The sequence below is a fragment of the Geotrypetes seraphini genome, chromosome 15, assembly GCF_902459505.1.
Source record: "Geotrypetes seraphini chromosome 15, aGeoSer1.1, whole genome shotgun sequence".
Lineage (NCBI taxonomy): Eukaryota > Metazoa > Chordata > Amphibia > Gymnophiona > Dermophiidae > Geotrypetes > Geotrypetes seraphini.
In genome coordinates, this window is record NC_047098.1 from 27,567,578 (window position 1) to 27,586,827 (window position 19,250).

At 40.6% G+C, this 19,250-nt stretch overlaps 1 protein-coding gene across 7 annotated transcripts in view; it reads right to left on the minus strand.

Moving 5' to 3' along the window:
• The window catches only part of MTOR (mechanistic target of rapamycin kinase), a 203,531-nt gene that overhangs the window by 179,286 nt on the left and 4,995 nt on the right, over positions 1-19,250 (minus strand). For all 7 annotated transcript variants that reach the window (XR_004537146.1, XM_033922775.1, XM_033922776.1 and 4 more), the window contains exons 2-8: positions 13,958-14,066; positions 10,522-10,754; positions 10,067-10,267; positions 5,209-5,343; positions 3,876-4,151; positions 951-1,059; positions 639-825 (exon numbers count right to left, since the gene is read on the minus strand). Coding sequence is in view for 6 of the 7 variants with exons in the window: in XM_033922775.1 (XP_033778666.1) it covers positions 639-825; positions 951-1,059; positions 3,876-4,151; positions 5,209-5,343; positions 10,067-10,267; positions 10,522-10,754; positions 13,958-14,066 (1,250 nt within the window). In the remaining variant the exon portion in view is untranslated. The remainder of the gene's footprint in view (positions 1-638; positions 826-950; positions 1,060-3,875; positions 4,152-5,208; positions 5,344-10,066; positions 10,268-10,521; positions 10,755-13,957; positions 14,067-19,250) is intronic.

The window sequence follows — 19,250 nt, forward strand, 5'->3', positions numbered from 1 at the left end:
TGCATTAAAATCTGCCATGTCTCTGTGGATTTCACATTCTGTGATTGTACGAGTAAAGAAACCTCAACTCCCTAAACATGCCCCAAAGAAAATGCAATACAAAGTTATGGGTTGTTTTATAACACATTTTTCATATGTAAATCAGAGTATGCACCCACTTTTATACCTTCTTCAAAACAAGTGTAAATCTGTGTAAGAGAATTGATGCCCTATTAGGGCTAATTCTGAAAGCCTTTTTTCTTTTATAAAGGCATAGAAACACCTATGCTGCCCCTATAACAGGGTTTCCCAGGTTGGTTCTGGAGTACCCCCTTGACAGTCAGGTTTCCAGGCTATCAAATAATGAATATATATGAAATTGATTTGCATACTCTGCCTCCATTATATGCAAATTTTTCTTGTATATTCATTGTGGATCTCCTGAAAACCTGACTGGCAAGGGGGTACTCCAGGACCAACTTGAGACACACTCCTCTATAAAACAGGACCCTGTTGACACAGGTGCATAATAACGAAATTACCATCCACTCGCCCAGACGAATATTATCCATATGGATTCTCAATGAAAGGTCTATGCAAGGAAGAAGCAGCAATGTTATGATTATGATGGCCAAGCTATAGAAAGCTCTTGAACTCACTTGTGGGTAAAGTCTTTGGGTGGAAGAGCACTTTTGATATGTTCAAGGATTTTGTGCAGATAAATTCTGATCTCAGTCCTCACAGCTATAGATATCAGGCCAAGGGCTTGAAATGCTACCATACGCTCCTTTTCCTTCTTCACACAGCTTAGCAAGTGATTCATGGTGTCCGGGAGGTATTGATCTGCTAAAGGGCCAAAAAGGAAAAGCTTCAGAAATTGCTGTACCCGAGTTACTTAAGAACAAGAGTCCAGTGAGGTGGTAACATCACTGTTGCATGAACAGATAAGGGCACAGATCAAAAGTCCACACCTGTGAATGCAGATGGCCTGAAAGCAGCCAGTCGTGGCAACACATTTAGGATCGTCATCTGGATCAAGGGGCTCTTGCTAGATCGGCACTTCAGAACCCAACGGCACACCTGAAAAGAATGGAAAGGTCAAATACAAAAAGTAGGACAAGCATGTTTCATGCAGGACTTCAATGCACAGTAACAGGGTAGGGAAGTATGTATAGAGAATACAATGGAGAAAGGGAAAAAGAAAATAAAGAAGAGATGCAGATGAAAAGGGTAAAGACTGGTGGAAGAAAATGGAAGAAGAAAATAGATAATAAAGAACATATATATTCATTGTGATTATCCTGAAAACCTGACTGGTTGGGTGTGTCCCAAGGACTAGGTTAGAACTGCTGCTTTAAAAGCAACTGTTACATCCTAAACTAAACTAAACTAAACCTTAAGTTTATATGCCGCATCATTTCCACGGATGTTGTGGAGCTCGGCACGGTTTACAAGAACTTAAAATATAGGAAGAGAAGAAAAAAAAAAAAAGGTTTACATGAACTTATATATAGAAGAGAATGTAATGTAATGTAATGTAATTTATTTCTTATATACCGCTACATCCGTTAGGTTCTAAGCGGTTTACAGAAAATATACATTAAGATTAGAAATAAAAAAGATAATTGAAAAATTCCCTTACTGTCCCGAAGAGTAAGGGGGGATAGAATTACATTTTAGTGAAAAGCCAGGTTTTCAGTTGCTTGCGGAATAATTGGAGGGAGCCCAGGTTCCGCAGCGGGGTAGTAAGGTCGTTCCAAAGACCTGTGATTCTGAAGAGAAGGGATTTTCCCAGTTTGCCTGCATAGTGAATACCGTGTAGAGAGGGGAAGGATAATTTATACATCCTCAAAGCCATTTCCAACAAGTTTCAAAAGCAAAGTAGATGGGATATCATCACCCCCGAGGCCAAGTTCTCTACCATTCCCTGGATTAAATTATACAAGGCATTGTTCAAATATGCAAATATTCAAAGCCCACTTCCAGGCATGTCACTTCCTACCAGTACATTCTGGCAACTGCAGAATCTGCAATAAGCAGGCACAAGCCACCATAATCGTAACGACTGCTTCAATACTGCTTTCATCCGTCAATTCTGAGGATCCTTCAGAGCTGCCCTTCCTTCAACTGGAATTGTAATTGTTGTTTTGGTCACAGCCAAAGGCATTCAACTTGGCAAGACACAATTTTTCCATTTCCTCAGTAGAGATCAGATAGAATCAGGCTATAGATCTGTCTGTATTCCACTCCACTCTGCTACAATCATGTCTGATCACTCTATGGATAGGGAAGGATTTGGTCAGGTTCCTGATCTCTTCAAGCAAGGGATCTTCTGAGACTGCCCTTTCCTCAGGGAATTCCTAAGGTATCCTGAATATCAAAAACAGCTGTGAAATTGAGGTGGTTAACTCTTCTCTTTGAAAAATGTGGACTACGGTTGCAAATTCACCTGGAGGGACTTCCCATCCTCAAGGGGAGCAACAAAAAAGACCCCTGATGCCAATCCAATCCTTAGTCTTATATACCGGGTCATTCCCAAATGGGACTCGAACCGGTTAACAAAGTTAACTCAAAGTACATAGGAAAACAATAATTGGACAACAATTATATATACTAGTCTCTTAATTGTCAACTAAAAATTTATCAAACAAATACGTCTTCAGAGTTCTTCTAAAACATGTCAAAGAGGAAAGGAGTCTAATTTCTGAAGGGAGGTCATTCCAAATTTTTACCAAGGCAAATGCCATAGAATGTGAAAGTCTACCCAAAGCTTGAATACCTCTAATTGAAGGAAATATTAATTTAAATTTATGTATTCCTCTAGTTGAAAGAGGTTGCTGAGAATTAAGCCTCATTAAGCCACCCTAGGAAGTCCCCTGAATCCAGCAAATAGGAATCTTTGAGATCTTCACTTGGGACCAGCTTAGGTCTCTTTGTGGCCGAAAGACCCTCCCTCGGTTGTAAGTCGACTTGCTTTTTTATTTTTCTTTAAAGTAAATTAGTTCAAGATGAGTCCTTCCCTCTCCCTGGAAGGATGGACTTGGCTTGGAGGCCACTGAAAATTTTTACCAATTCTAGACTGCACTGTCCTACATCACCATCACCTGCTGGAGACTGAGATATACTGGCTAGCTGTATATAGGGTGATGTCATCAAAACCAGTGGTTTCCAGTCTCCCTCTACAAACAGAAGAGCGTAAACCAGTTTGGAGAGATGAAAGGAATGGCATATATGTACAAAAATAAAATTATCCCCTATATGATAGAATTCAATAAAATGCCAAAATGTCAAATATCTTCTGCTAATAATAAGCTTTTAATGATCGTTACGGGTGTTGCTATTCAGCAGATAACGTTTAATTGGAAGTATTGTACAAGACTGAATTATAATTTCTGGTGGAATTCAGTATGTCATTTATACAAAATGGAAAGAATGTTAGCAGTGCAAAAAGGGTATTTGAATAAGTTTAAGGATGTGTGGGGGCCATTAATAAGTTATTATAATGAATAATTGTTACTTTTCCTTTTGGTTTATCAATGTTGAGTTGGGTGGGGGGTGGGTCCTGATATTGTATTATTAACTGTGGAATAGGTTATTACATTCTATATTGCATGATATATAGGGTAGGTTGGGTGGGAGGGGGATAAAACTTATTTTGGAAATTGTTGTAGAATTTCAAGTGATGCGATATTCTATTTGTGAAAAGTTTTATGTACACTTGTTGTTGAGTATAAAATGAATAAAGATTTAAAAAAAAAAAAAAGAATTCAATAAAATGTTATTAGTGATCCTTGATATTATCACCAACACAAACTATAAATCACAAAGTGATAAAATCTGTAAAACTTATTAGTTATGAGTGGTCGAGATGAAAGAAACAAACAAAAGACAATTACCTGATCAAATTTTTCTTCCATTAGCTCTCTGCAGCTGCGACTCTCCACCAGGGTGGACTTGGCTGGGACTGGTGAGGTACCATAAGAGAGAATCCCTTGCTGATTACCATAACCCAGAAGACCCAGCAAAGCATTGGAGGGCTGGGGCTGTACCGATTGAAAATTGGTGAAGGGTGTAATGTGTCGAGGTTTTGTTCCAAAACCCATCAGATCCTTGCAGTGTTTGTCATGTACCAGCTGCTGTTGGGTGATCTCATCCATCTCCTCTCTGAGACGCTACATACAAAATCCAAAAACATCTATGAAAACCCCCCCCGCAGTCATATCATACCAAAGGATCCCAGCAACCAGAAACTTTTGCAACTGTAATGGTGTGCAAACATGAAGGTAAACACCCCAGCGCTGAAACAGGGTAAGAGAGGGAGAGAACTGACCACCATATTAAAGCTGAAGCACAAGAGGGGGGAAACAGAATTCTACAGAAACTCCATAGAAAAGGGAAGCATGTTGTTATAACAGTGGCATATGGGGGGGGGGTTAGCACAATTTTATTTTTTATTTCAATTTCTATACCATTCTCCCAGGGGAGCTCAGAACGGTTTTACATGAACTTATTCAGTTACTCAAGCATTTTTCCCTGTCTGTCCCGGCGGGCTCACAATCTATCTAATGTACCTGGGGCAATGGGGGGGGATTAAGTGACTTGCCCAGGGTCACAAGGAGCAGCGTGGGTTTGAACCCACAACCTCAGGGTGCTGAGGCTGTAGCTTCAACCACTGTGCCACTCTAGAAATCAACATGTAGTAAAAGTGAGCCATAGGACAATGAAGCCATTGTGACATCACTGGTGAGGTTGGCTCTTAGGAATTGGTGAATTGAGGCATTATGATGTCACAATACCAGCTCTGGTTATCAGAGGCTGAAACTTTACACACTATTCATTTATTCAATTTTCTATACTGTTCTCTCAGAGAAGCTCAGAACAGTTTACATTAATTTATTCCGGTATGGAAGCATTTTTCCCTTTCTGTCTGGGTGGGCTCACAATCTATCTAATGTACCTGGGGCAATGGGGGATTAAGTGACTTGCCCAGGGTCACAAGGAGCAGCTTGGGTTTGAACCCACAACCTCAGGGTGCAGAGGCTGTAGCTTTAACCACTCTCCCACACAATGTCATAATGGCACAGACGGGAAGAAAAATATGCCATTGCAGTAGCATAGAAGATGAAAAAATGGCATCATGGTGGAGGAAGGGTAGTAGTGACATGGAAGGGAGGAGCAGGTGACTCACAACACATGAGGGTATGGGAGATTTAGGGAACAGAATATTACCTCTCCTTCCATACTGCTGATCCTCACTAGCTCATTGATAATGAGCAAAGCACCATGGATGCGGTCATCACGGTTCATGCCCTTCTCTCTGGAGAATGTCTCATCAAAACCCCTCTCGGCCTCGTCATAGGTTTGCTGCAGGTAAGATACATAAGTACATAAATATGGCCATCCATCAAGCCCTGTATCCTGTTTCTAACAGTAGCCAATTCAGGTCACAAGTACCTGACAGATTCCCAAAGGAGTAAAATAAATTTCTCACTGCTTATCGTAGGAATAAGCAGTGGATTTCACCCCAGTCCACTTTAATAAAGGCTTCTGGTCTTCTCTTTTAAGAACTTGTATAAATCTTTTTTGAATCCTACTCTAACTGCTTTTACCACATTCTCTGGCAACAAGTTCCAGAGTTGAATTATACATTTGATGAAGAATTGGTTCTAAATGTACTACTTTTTAACTTCATTGTGTGTCCCCTAGTCCATAAAGGGTAAATAAAGCAATTCATGTCTACCTATTCTACTTCATTCATGATTTTATAGACCTCTTTCATATCACCCCTCATCCTTTTTTTTCCAAACCTTTCCTCAAAGGGAAGTTGTCCTTTCCCCTTTATCATTTTGGTCACCTTTCTCTGTTCCTTTTCTAATTCCATTGTATACCACTAGCAAAGCAGAAGAGGAAGCATCCAATTCTGCAATCTTCTTCCTCATGAAAACAATGCAGAAAAAAGCAATGAACAAATTCCCAACAATCTTGACAGAGAACCAGGCAGGGAGGGATTTCTGGATTCATCTGTTCTGATTAAGGAAAGAAAATTATAAGGCAAGACATAATTTTACCTTCTATTACATCTGGAACAGATGAATGCATAAATTGTGGGACCCAGACAATGAGGCTGAGACAGCTGACACCCCAAAAGAAATATCCCGCCTAACCGAGACATCCAAGAAATAATACAAAGACGCAAAGATGACCAAGTGGCACAAGACTTTGCCCAAGAAGTAGCTAGCACCTTAGTGCAATAAGTCCTCAGCGACAATGGCAGGGTCTTGAATACCAGAACATAAGTCAAATTAATGGTTTCCTTGAGCTATTGAGAAATCATAACCTTAGAAGCTACCCCAATTTGAGCCTGAGAATAAGATAAAAAGGTGATCCAACCATAAAACTCATTGTTAACTTTCAGATAATGCAAGAGGACAAGGCAAACATGTAGGGTCTACGAGAAGCGAAAGAGCTGGCCAAAGTATTCTCTAGCAAAGAAAGGCAAAAATAATGGCTGGTTTAAATGAAAGGAAGATCTACTTTGGGCAGAAAGAAGGGTACCGGCCCGACTGTGACCCCCATGTCTGAGAAATAGAGAAAGGGGTCCCTGCAATTTTGAAATCCTTCTGCCGGAAACAACTGCAACTGTAAAAAAATGACATAAGGGTGACATCCTTAAGAAAGGCATGCCAACGATACCCCAGATCCTGCAGTGACTTCAGAACCAAGTTGAGATCCCATTCTAGACATGGAGAATGAAGAGGGGTCTTAAGATGAGTTAACTCTTTCAAAGAACAAACATCATTCAGATGAGCTTCCAGAAAAGAATGGCAGAACCAGCCCTGAAAATAAATCAAAGTCACAACCCATACTCACACAGTGTTGTAGGCAAGGCTCTTCTTCAAACCCTCCTGAAGGAAGGCTAGCATGTGATACAAGGACGCTTAAAGTGGGAAAATAACTCACTCAGAGCACCAGGCTTCAAAAACTTGCCAGACTCTTACTAAACAGAAGATGTAGAGTGCTTCCTGGCACAAAGTAAGGTAGTAATGATGTCTAGCAAATAATTGTTCTTCCTCAGTTTTGACCGCTTAAGAGCCAGGCTGTTAAACCAAAGAGTGAGGGATCCTCTATGAGAATTGAGCCTGAACGAGGAGACCCAAGATCAGAAGAAGATGCAAGGGATGGTCCACCAGAAGAAAGCCCAAGTATGCAAATCACAGCCTCTGAGACCAATCTAGGCCACCAGAACCACCCATGATGTACTGCAGCACTCTGATAATTGTCGGCTGGGGAACAGACAAGTACAGCAGGTTGGACTCCGGCCATGGCTTCGTTAACACATCCAGACCTCAGGAACTGAGCTCTCTTTTCCTGTTGAAGGATTGCTGCAACTATACATTATGCCGAGATGCCATCAGATTCAACATACGAGTTCCCCCATTTCTCGATGATCAAGAAAAACATCTCATTTGAAAGCTTCCATTCACCAAGCTCCAGAGATTTCCAGCTTAGAAAGTCCACCTGGACATTCAGCATCCCTGTAATGTGAGCTGCTGAAAGCAGAGTGACATTATCTTACCTGTAATGTCACTCCACCCATTGAAAACGCAAGCTGGCTTCCAGAACCAGAGAAGCACTCCGCATCCCTCCTGATTTAAGCCACAACAAACAGTCATGTTGTTCAACATGATCCTCACTGGATGCCCTTGCAGGGATGTCTGGAAGGCCAGTGGGGCTAGACAAACCACCCTCAGTTCCAGGCAACTGAGCTTCAGTCTGGGACCACAAGTCCTGCACAATGAGATGGAGGCAAAGGACCCCCCAGCTGGACATCACCATCCAGGAGGGGAATGCCAACGGGAAGCTCCTGTGCAGACTGTCCATCCACAACCACCAAGACAAGCTGAGGCATGCCCTATGAGACATTGGAATGCACTAGTCATTCTCCTGTGATGCAGGAGACCAGCAGAACAGAAGGGAATGCTGGAGGGGTTGAGTGTAGGCCCTCACCCATGGAATCACCTCCTGAGTGGCTGCCAAAGATCCCAGTACCTGAATGTAATCCCAGGCCCTCAGGCATCTGGAAGGAAACCTTTCCCCAATGGTCATCAAACCAAACTCTCAGACATTCCAGGTCCTGAGAAGGAATCAACTGACTCTTTAGAGAGTTGATGACCCAGCCCAAAGACTGCTGTAGCTTGATCACTCCAGCTGTCACTCAAGTACTCTCCTGAATGGAGGAGACTCAGATTAGCCAGTCGACCAGATACAGATGAACCAGTATGCCTTCACAATGCAAGTAGGCCGCCCCTAGCCAGTTTAAAGGGCATTGCCCAGAACTGAAGTGATAACCAAGGACCATAAAAAAAAAAAGCAAAAAGCACTGAAGATTAAGGATATTGAATGGCTGGTCTATAAATGTCAGAGCTCAGCTCAGTGTCCTCTATCTCTACCTGCTGGTAGATGGACATAACTCACAATTTATGAATTTGTCTGTGCATGATAGAAATGATTCCAAAAGGATGCAAATACATGGCACTGGCTGACAAGGGCATCTGATGATGCCACCTTCTGTTCCATATGGGCCGGTGTAGCAGCTGCGATTAACTACTCATCTATTGCTTGTGTAGATCTGATTAATGTAAACCTGACTGGGCCCTCCTGAACCTTTGGATTTAGGTATGCACCTAGTTTGCCTATGCCAGTGTCTCGCAAACCTTTTTAAGCCCGGCACACTAAACTCGGGGCCACATCTAGAGGGCCTCCGAGCATGCATGGACTTTGGCTGATGACATCACACACGTGTGTGATGCCATCACATTGACATCCATACATGCTCAGAGGCCCTCCAGATGCAGCCCTGAGCTCGGAAGCCTTCTAAAACCCAGACAAAGTGCCGGATTTGGAAATTCCTCCAACTGGTAACTCTAAAATTCCATTTATAGAGGTACACCAGGGGGCAGATAGGAGGATAGGTGTCGGTAATGACAGGCTCGCATACACGACTATCTCTCGTGTCACACCTAGAATCTTGGCATGGCACACTATTGTGCCGCAGCACACAGTTTGCAATACACTGGCCTATGCCTTAATTTGCCATGTATACCTTCCCATTATTACCTTTTGCTGTATGATCCCATCGATTCACACTGGCACCATTCGCTTCTGCTAGGTATCAAGGCACTTGTCAAAAAATATTAAACATAGTTGGGATAAGGTATACTTCTTTGAATATGTTTCTATCTCCTCAGCTTCTAATTGCTCAAAAGTAACAATGGTTTAGATGAATAAAGACACAAGCAAAAACAGGGCATGGTGAATGGGAATGGAAAGAGCTGTGTATGAAGTGGGAGTAGGAGATCTGGGCTTAGGTGTGACTATTGACTCTGGAAGAAGCAAGTTGGAAGAAGCAAGATTTAAGACAGCCTACTAATGGAGGTGATGGATGCTATCGCTGTGGCAGATTTGAGGTTAGATTTAGAGGCTAGTGGAAGGAAACTGGGCTGAAAAATCAGGTAAATGACATGCACGTGTTGTGCCAACTCCCAACAGTGGTTCAAAGCAGATAACTAAAGAATAAAATAGAATATTCAGCAAATATGTCAGCACCGACATCAAATAATTAGGAGAAGAATCTATTAAATAAGTAAGTTCTGACATTTTTACGGAAGGAAAGCTATGAAGACAAAAGCTCATAACGCAGATGGAAGAGAAAGCCAAAAAATGAACTGCTTGATACTGGAAAGAGTCTGTTAATGTTGTGTTGCATGTGAAAATTATATACAAAACTAGCCAAAGTAGATAAAACCTAACTAAGCAGTCTGAATGGACCATTTTAGTTTTTTTCTGTCATCAGTTAGTCAGACACTTTAGTTTATAAATCAGGAATGTAACTAAGCCTCAGTTTTGTACACCCTTCATGATAGCACTAATTTTTTTTTAAATACCAGGACTCTCTAAGGCAGTATGCACCCAACAATGTAGCACTAGGCCTCTCAATAGCTGACTCAGTGGAACACACAGCAGATCACGCTGATCTTGCAGTGGTATTGGGCACTAACTGAGTGACTATTAGTGAAGGAGTCCTTACTTTGTACCACTGAGGCTTCTGCATCTCCTTTGGCTCCCGTTGAGTGGTGAGGATCAAACACGCTCTCAGGGCTGCCACAGCTCCTTCACGGATTGCCTGCTTGGAATCCCACACGGCATAGAAAATGTTATCAAAGAAGGGCTGCACTTGCTGAAAGAAGAAGGTGGGAGCGCTGATTGCCAGCTCTCGCAGCACCAGTACCTGTCAGGAGAGAGATATAAAAACTTAAAAACCGTACGCACACCCAGAGTTGCATTCTCCTCCTAATCGTCTATCAAACTACTCCAGTTCCAAGCAACACATAATCTTGCCAAGTGACCTTCAGGTACATGGTCACTCTTTTCTCCCACAACACACTCCTAGGATTATCTAAAATATTTTCATCTCCTAAAATTAAGAGAAAATGAGAATTGGTTTTGTGTATGTGCAAGCAACAGAGTATGCCAGTCACTTACAGCAGCATGCCTTCGACCCTCGTTTCTGTCTGGGCCCAACCATTCCAATGCACGTTTCACCTCAAACTCCACATACTCAGCAGTGAAAGTATCGCCGGCCATGGCAAGGCGCCCCATAGCCTTGGATGCCATTTCCATGACAACAGTGTCGCTGGAAGGTAGCAGGTTCCTTAAGTAGTTGGCAAATCTGCCAATGCGTGTTGCATTGCCTCCTTCCACACCAATCAAGCACACTGTGGGAAGACAGATTGAAAGGTAAACCACATTGTTGCGCATCATCACTTCCCAATCTCTGCTCACAACAGTGCCTATACTCAGTAGTCTTTCTCTCTCTCCCACCCTGCTTGTAATTCTCTAAACATACTTCCTTGGCACACTACAATCCAAGAGTGGCTCCCATTCTCCTTACTTCTCCAGACCAGAAAGTGGTATAGCTTACCTGTAATGTGGGGCTCTCTGTAGACAGGAGAATGCAACCACAAAACTGGGTTATGTCATCCTGCAGCTCCCACATCTAAACTAAACGAAACCTTAAGTTTATATACCGCATCATCTCCACAGATGTGGAGCTCGGCACGGTTTACAAGAACTTAAAATATAGGAAGAGAAGGAAAAAAAAGGTTTACATGAACTTAAAATATAGGAAGAGAAGGAAAAAAAAGGTTTACATGAACTTAAAATATAGGAAGAGAAGGAAAAAAAAGGTTTACAAGAACTTAAAATATAGGAAGAGAAGGAAAAAAAAGGTTTACATGAACTTAAAATATAGGAAGAGAAGGAAAAAAAAGGTTTACAAGAACTTAAAATATAGGAAGAGAAGGAAAAAAAAGGTTTACATGAACTTAAAATATAGGAAGAGAAGGGAAAAAAAAGGTTTACATGAACTTAAAATATAGGAAGAGAAGGGAAAAAAAAGGTTTACATGAACTTAAAATATAGGGAAGAGAAGGGAAAAAAAAGGTTTACATGAACTTAAAATATAGGAAGAGAAGGGAAAAAAAAGGTTTACATGAACTTAAAATATAGGAAGAGAAGGAAAAAAAAAGTTTACAAGAACTTAAAATATAGGAAGAGAAGGAAAAAAAAGGTTTACATGAACTTAAAATATAGGAAGAGAAGGAAAAAAAAGGTTTACATGAACTTAAAATATAGGAAGAGAAGGAAAAAAAAAGGTTTACAAGAACTTAAAATATAGGAAGAGAAGGAATAAAAAGGTTTACAAGAACTTAAAATATAGGAAGAGAAGGAAAAAAAAGGTTTACAAGAACTTAAAATATAGGAAGAGAAGGAAAAAAAAGGTTTACATGAACTTAAAATATAGGAAGAGAAGGAAAAAAAAAAGGTTTACAAGAACTTAAAATATAGGAAGAGAAGGAAAAAAAAGGTTTACATGAACTTAAAATATAGGAAGAGAAGGAAAAAAAAGGTTTACATGAACTTAAAATATAGGAAGAGAAGGAAAAAAAAAGGTTTACATGAACTTAAAATATAGGAAGAGAAGGAAAAAAAAGGTTTACAAGAACTTAAAATATAGGAAGAGAAGGAAAAAAAAGGTTTACATGAACTTAAAATATAGGAAGAGAAGGAAAAAAAAAAGGTTTACAAGAACTTAAAATATAGGAAGAGAAGGAAAAAAAAGGTTTACATGAACTTAAAATATAGGAAGAGAAGGAAAAAAAAGGTTTACATGAACTTAAAATATAGGAAGAGAAGGAAAAAAAAGGTTTACATGAACTTAAAATATAGGAAGAGAAGGAAAAAAAAGGTTTACATGAACTTAAAATATAGGAAGAGAAGGAAAAAAAAGGTTTACATGAACTTAAAATATAGGAAGAGAAGGAAAAAAAAGGTTTACATGAACTTAATATAGGAAGAGAAGGAAAAAAAGGTTTACATGAACTTAAAATATAGGAAGAGAAGGGAAAAAAAAGGTTTACATGAACTTATATATAGAGGAGAAGAGTAAGGGGGGATAGAATTACATTTTAGTGAAAAGCCAGGTTTTCAGTTGCTTGCGTAATAATTGGAGGGAGCCCAGGTTCCGCAGCGGGGGAGTAAGGTCGTTCCAAAGACCTGTGATTCTGAAGAGAAGGGATTTTCCCAGTTTGCCTGCATAGCAAATACCGTGTAGAGAGGGGAAGGATACATCTGAAATATGCTCTCCTAAAGCTCAAGAAAGTCCCTATCCCAGGTCTTTCCGAGTATGCATGAGGGTTAAGAACATAAGAATTGCCATACTGGGATAGACCGAAGGTCCATCAAGCCCAGTATCTTGTTTCCAAAAATGGCCAACCCAGGTCCTAAGTACCTAGCTAGCTCTGAAGCAGCGGACAAAGTAATGCTCCGCGAAATGCTGGCCGGGTCGGCTCCGGTTTTGATTCTGGTACTTTGATATGACACATATGAGAAAAAAAAGAGTGTTAAAGATAAGTAATTACCTGTTGGTTCTTTTCAAATCGTTGGGATGGTCTAATATACAAGTTTATAAATTAATTGAACTTTAAAACAAGGTCTTTAATCAGTGGTCTCAAACTCGCGGCCCAGGGGCCACATGCGGCCCACCAGGTACTATTTTGAGCCCTTGGTATGTTTATCATAATCACAAAAGTAAAATAAAACAGTTTCTTGATCATATGTCTCTTTAGCTATAAATTACAATAGTATTATTAAGACTTAGCCAAAAGGAAAGATTTATAAAGTTTACCTCATGCAAAATTGTCATTTCTTTAATAAGACATTAACTATCTTTTTCTGAGGCCCTCCAAGTACTTACAAATCCAAAATGTGGCCCTGCAAAGGGTTTGAGTTTGAGACCACTGTCTTAAATGAATAGGATAAGAATAGTTTTGTTAATTGATTGAAAGTTATAAAATAAAAAATACACAAAAAAAGTAAATATAGAGAATCAGGTTTTTTGGCCAATGATTGAATTATGGAGCAATCGTATGGATTCTAACTACACTGACAGTGCTAGTCTATGATAAGCCTTAGTGTAGAACTCCAAAGCTCTGAGGCCTTTTTCCTAAATCAAAAATATTGATATATGAAGAAATAGACAAACACGCTATATCAGTGTCTATCCTAACACCCCCCCCCCCCCAGTAGAGAGGATTATTTGATATTGGAGTTATATTTGCTTACTTTTATGCACATATATTCCCATGAAACTATTACTTCTTCATTAAGCATATGAAAAACTGTTCTGTATGCTGAAGTCCCTTATAAAATTACCCCAATATGTCTTGTGTATATAACTTGATGAGACATTTTTGCTTTTGTAATAGATCACTTTAAGTCTTGTTTGAGTGATATAATAAATAAATCCTATTCAACAGTGCTCAGCAGAGCTCATGTGGTACAAATATTAGCAATGATGCAGTAATGGGAAAGCACAGCGAAGCCCTCTGGGGTGTGAGGCTACTTTGCAAATACATACCAATAGCAAGAATGCCGCCTTTCCTCTCACTCACATCTGAACTGGAAACTAGCTCAAAGATATGGTGATTCAACTCATCGTAGAACTGGGTGGCTTCTTCCTGGCTCACCTGAAAGAAGGGACAAAGCGTCACAGAGATCAGGAACAGGAAACCCTCTTATAAAGAAACATGTCATGTTCTAGGCACAGAGGTGATAAACTCTAGGACAAGATACAAAACTTGGCAGAGTATGAGCTTTCAGAATATTTATGGTTTATGCTTTATTTACACTTGCTATACCATCTTTAGCCAGACACATCAAAGAAGTTTACAACATTTAGGTAAGCTGAGTGAGAAGGAACAGATTCAATAACAAGGAGTAGGGGAGTGGGTGGCACAGTGGTTAGAGCTATGGCCTCAGCACCCTGAGGTTGGGGGTTCAAATCCCATGCTGCGGCCTGGGACCCTGGGCAAGTCACTAAAATAAATAAATAAAAATAAAGACATAACAAGGGAACTCCAATTCAAACAGGAAAGTATCTTACAAAGATGCAACCAACAAGACAGAGTTTATTTTCATTTGTTGGCAGTCGTTTTAATGGCATGTCTAGTGGGTATATTTTGTTTTGCTTGTTTTATGTATATGAATGTTTCATTCTACTCTGCTTAGCTTGTAAGTGGATAATAAATGACACAATAAGTAAGAGAAAAGGCAGGCGCCATATGTGGTTCATCACAACCCACAATGGCACCAGACTCAATTCAAATCTACATAAGCTTTAAAAAAAGAAATGGGCTTTTAAGAGCAGCTTTAAATCTCAGTCAACATTGTTCTGCATAAAGCTCATGGGACAAAGAATTCCAAAGGTAGGGAGCCAAGAAAAAGAACGCCAAGTGATGTGTAGAGTTTAAATGAGCCTTTGATAACGTTGGGAAGGAGAGAAGAAGCTCTTAGGATGAATAACGATGGCAAGAAGGCCTATAGAGAACTAACGGGGATGACAAATACAATGGAGTGCAGGAAAACTTTGAACTTAATACAATAGCTTATAGAGGGGACATGTGATCCCGCAGACGTGCTCGGCATAAAATTCTGATAGACTATGAAGCGACAGCAGACATTTCAGAGTAGTGTATTCGCTCTGCAGCTCCTCAATATCTCTCCCTACACTCCCCCAAGGCACTTCCACTCTTTGGGTAAGTCTCTCTTATCTGTACCCTTCTCTTCTACAGCCAACTCTAGACTCCGTTTCTTCTACTTTGATGCACCGTATGCCTGGAACAAACTGCATGACTTGGTACGTCAATCTCCATCTCTGGTAGTATTCAAATCCAGACTCAAAGCCCACTTCTTTGAAGATGCTTTCAATCCCAAACTCCAACCCAGCTTCCAAGCACAATATCTATCTTATCATTCCCTCTGTAATTCCCCTACCTGAGCACAGTGCATAGATGCACCTTGTTGTCCAGTTTGTCTGTCTTGACTAGACTGTACGCTCTAGAGCAGGGACAGTCTCTTCTATGTTTTGATGTACAGTGCTATGTATGTCTAGTAACACTATAGAAATGAGTAGTAGTAATGGAGTAATCCCACTAACACCACATTACAGTAATCCAGCTGTTACGTAAGAAAGACATGGATCACTGTCCTTTGATCTTGTTCTGCGAGACGTGATCAAAATGGCACAAAGCAAAAAAGCAGCATTTGACAACTGAGGAAACGAGAGAACATAAGAACATAAGAATTGCCATCTCCGGATCAGACCCATGGTCCATCGAGTCCGGCGATCCGCACACGCGGAGGCCCCAGTCAGGTATACACCTGATTGTTCTAATCACCCATATCCCTCTATGCCTCTCATAAGGAGATGTGCATCTAATTTGCCTTTGAATCCTAGCACAGTGGATTCCTTAATAACCTCCTGTGGAAGAGCATTCCATGCGTCCACCACTCGCTGCGTAAAGCAGAACTTCCTGACATTTGTCCTGGACTTGTCACCCCTTAGCTTCAAACCATGTCCTCTTGTCCGTGTCACATTGGACAATGTAAATAATTTGTTTTTCTGCTCTATTTTATCGATGTCTTTCAGTATTTTGAACGTCTCTATCATGTCCCCTCGCAGCCTCCTCTTCTCAAGGGAGAACAATCCTAGTTTCTTGAGTCGTTCCTCATATTCCAATTTCTCCATACCTCTTATTAGTTTCGTTGCTCGTCTCTGCACCCTCTCCAGCAGTTTTATATCCTTCTTTAGGTTGGGAGACCAATGTTGTACACAGTACTCCAAGTGTGGTCTGACCATTGCTCTATAAAGCGGCATTATGACTTTCTCCGATCTACTCGTGATTCCTTTCTTTATCATGCCCAACATTCTGTTTGCTTTCTTTGCCGCTGCCGCACATTGTGCCGACGGCTTCAGGGTCCTATCTATCAGTACACCCAGGTCCTTTTCTTGTTCGCTCTTACCCAGAGTTGCTCCTGACATTCTATACTCGTGTTCCTTATTCTTACTACCTAAATGCATTACTTTGCATTTCTCCACGTTGAACTTCATCTGCCATTGCTCTGCCCATTTCTCTAGCTGATACAAGTCGCTCTGGAGTTCCTCGCTATCTTCCTGCGATCTGATTTCCCGGCATAGCTTTGTGTCGTCTGCAAACTTAATGATCTCACTGGATATTCCGCCTTCCAGGTCATTGATATATATATTAAATAGAATCGGCCCAAGTACCGAGCCCTGGGGCACACCACTAGTCACTTTCTCCCAGTCTGAGAACTTCCCATTTATGCCCACTCTCTGCTTCCTGTTTTCCAGCCATTTGCCTATCCACCTTTGTATATCTCCCTCTATTCCATGGCTTTGTAGTTTCCTGAGAAGTCTTTCATGCGGAACTTTGTCGAATGCTTTCTGGAAGTCCAAATAAATTACGTCCACCGGCATTCCACTATCAATTTGCTTGTTCACGGTCTCAAAAAATTGAAGCAAATTCGTTAAACATGATTTCCCTTTCCTGAACCCATGTTGACTGGGTTTCAGCAAGTCGTGTGTATCTAAGTGCCGGACTATGCTATCCTTGATCAGTGCTTCAACCATCTTTCCAGGGACAGACGTAAGGCTCACTGGTCTGTAGTTGCCCGGTTCTCCTCTCGATCCTTTCTTGAAAATTGGCGTGACATTCGCTATCTTCCAGTCATCTGGTATCTGTCCAGTTCTGATTGTCAGATTGGTGAGTTTTTGCAATAACTCTCCGATTTCAATCTTCAATTCTTTTAAGACTCTCGGATGAATTCCATCCGGTCCAGGGGATTTGTCACTTTTAAGTTTGTCGATCTGGTAGTATATCTGGTCCAACTCCACTTCAACTGTGGTGAGGCTGTCTTCTATTACTCCATTAAACACTTTCATTGCCTCTGGTATTTTTGCAGTATCCTCCTCCGTAAAGACAGACGCAAAGAAGGAATTTAGTTTGTCCGCAATTTGTTTATCTTCCTTAATGTACCCTTTTCTTCCCTGGTCGTCCAGGGGTCCCACCGCCTCTTTTGCGGGTTTTTTCCCTTTCACGTATCTAAAGAAGGGCTTGAAGTTCTTGGCCTCTTGCGCTATTTTTTCTTCATAGTCCTTTTTGGCATCCCTCACCGCCTTGTGACATTTCTTCTGTTCGTCTTTATGTTTTTTCCATGCTTCGGTCGTTTTGATGTGTTTCCATTTTTTGAAGGAGTCCTTCTTTTCTTTTATGGCTTCCTTCACCTGTCTGGTAAGCCATGCCGGTTCTCCCTTACCTTTTGTTCTCCCTTCCTTGGAGATCCTCGGAATGTGTAGGTTTTGTGCTTCTGTGATAGTACTTTTCAGTAGGGACCATGCCTGGTCTACTGTTTCAATTTTATCCACCTTTTTCTTGAGTCGTTGTTTCACCATGGCTCTCATGCGATCGTATTTGCCCTTTTTAAAGTTAAAGGTTTTGGTTAAGGTTTTGGCACTTTTTCTATTCCCGATGTCAAGCTTAAAGATGATCACATTGTGATCGCTCGTCCCCAGCGGTACCGTAACTTCTACTTCTTTTGTCGGTCCCGTGAGGCCATTTAGCACCAAGTCCAGGGTGACGTTGCCTCTTGTCGGCTCTTTCACCATTTGTTCCAGGAAGCAATCCCCTAGCGCCTCCAGGAACTTGGCCTCCTTGCCGCAGTTGCAGCTGCTAACGATTATTTATTTATTTCTGTAGTTTATATACCGTGCTGAAATATTAGGCAGTATACAAATGAACATACATACATAATTAAATCATAGGTCTACTAACCCTCAAATCTTGCATTGAAGAATGCTGGTGTAAAAGGACTGAGGCTGAAATAAGGCACTAAAGAGGGACACAGGATGGTTTCCCGCGGTTATCCACTGGGACGGAGACAGTGACAAATTATGTCACTGTGGAACAAACAAACCAAAACTGCAGATATGTACAACGATGTAGGCAAAATTTATTGTGACAACCAAAGTATATTAAAACCTTTTTACCAAACAAGGGACCCAACACGGTCCGTGTTTCGGACAACCTTCATCAGGGGTCCATTGGAAAAAGGAAAAAACATATGTCACAAAAAATGTTGAGAAATACAATAGAAACAGATGAATCACTAAAAACGGTAAAAATCGCGCTTTTTTCCTTTTTCCACCATGGACCCCTGATAAAGGTTGTCCGAAACACGGACCGTGTTGGGTCCCTTGTTTGGTAAAAAGGTTTTAATATACTTTGGTTGTCACAATAAATTTTGCCTACATTGTTGTACATGTCAAATTCGCTCTCTTTCACAATATCTTTGTTTTAAATCACTAAATATCTTGATCCACTCTTTAGTAATCTCTAGAATCGATTACTGCAATGCCCTTTATAAAGGAATTGCACAGAATGAAATAAGACGGCTTCAAATAATACAAAATACTTCCATTAAACTAATAACAAAGACAAAAAAATTTGATCATGTAACACCACTTCTCAAGAACGCTCATTGGCTTCCAGTATCCCATAGAATAACATATAAACTAAGCCTACTCACTTTTAAAGCAATGTTTTTTAAAACACCTGCATTTATTTTTAAAACACTAATCCCTTACTCCACAAATAGAATATTGCGATCCAACGAACAGCATTTATTAACAATTCCATCTCTCAAAATCATTAATACTAGAAGACAATTTATCTTCTCTGTCACTGCTCCACAAATTTGGAATTCCCTGCCAATCTACTTAAGGAAAGAACATGATATCGATAAATTCAAGATTAACTTAAAAACATTCCTTTTTAAAGATGCTTTTGATTATC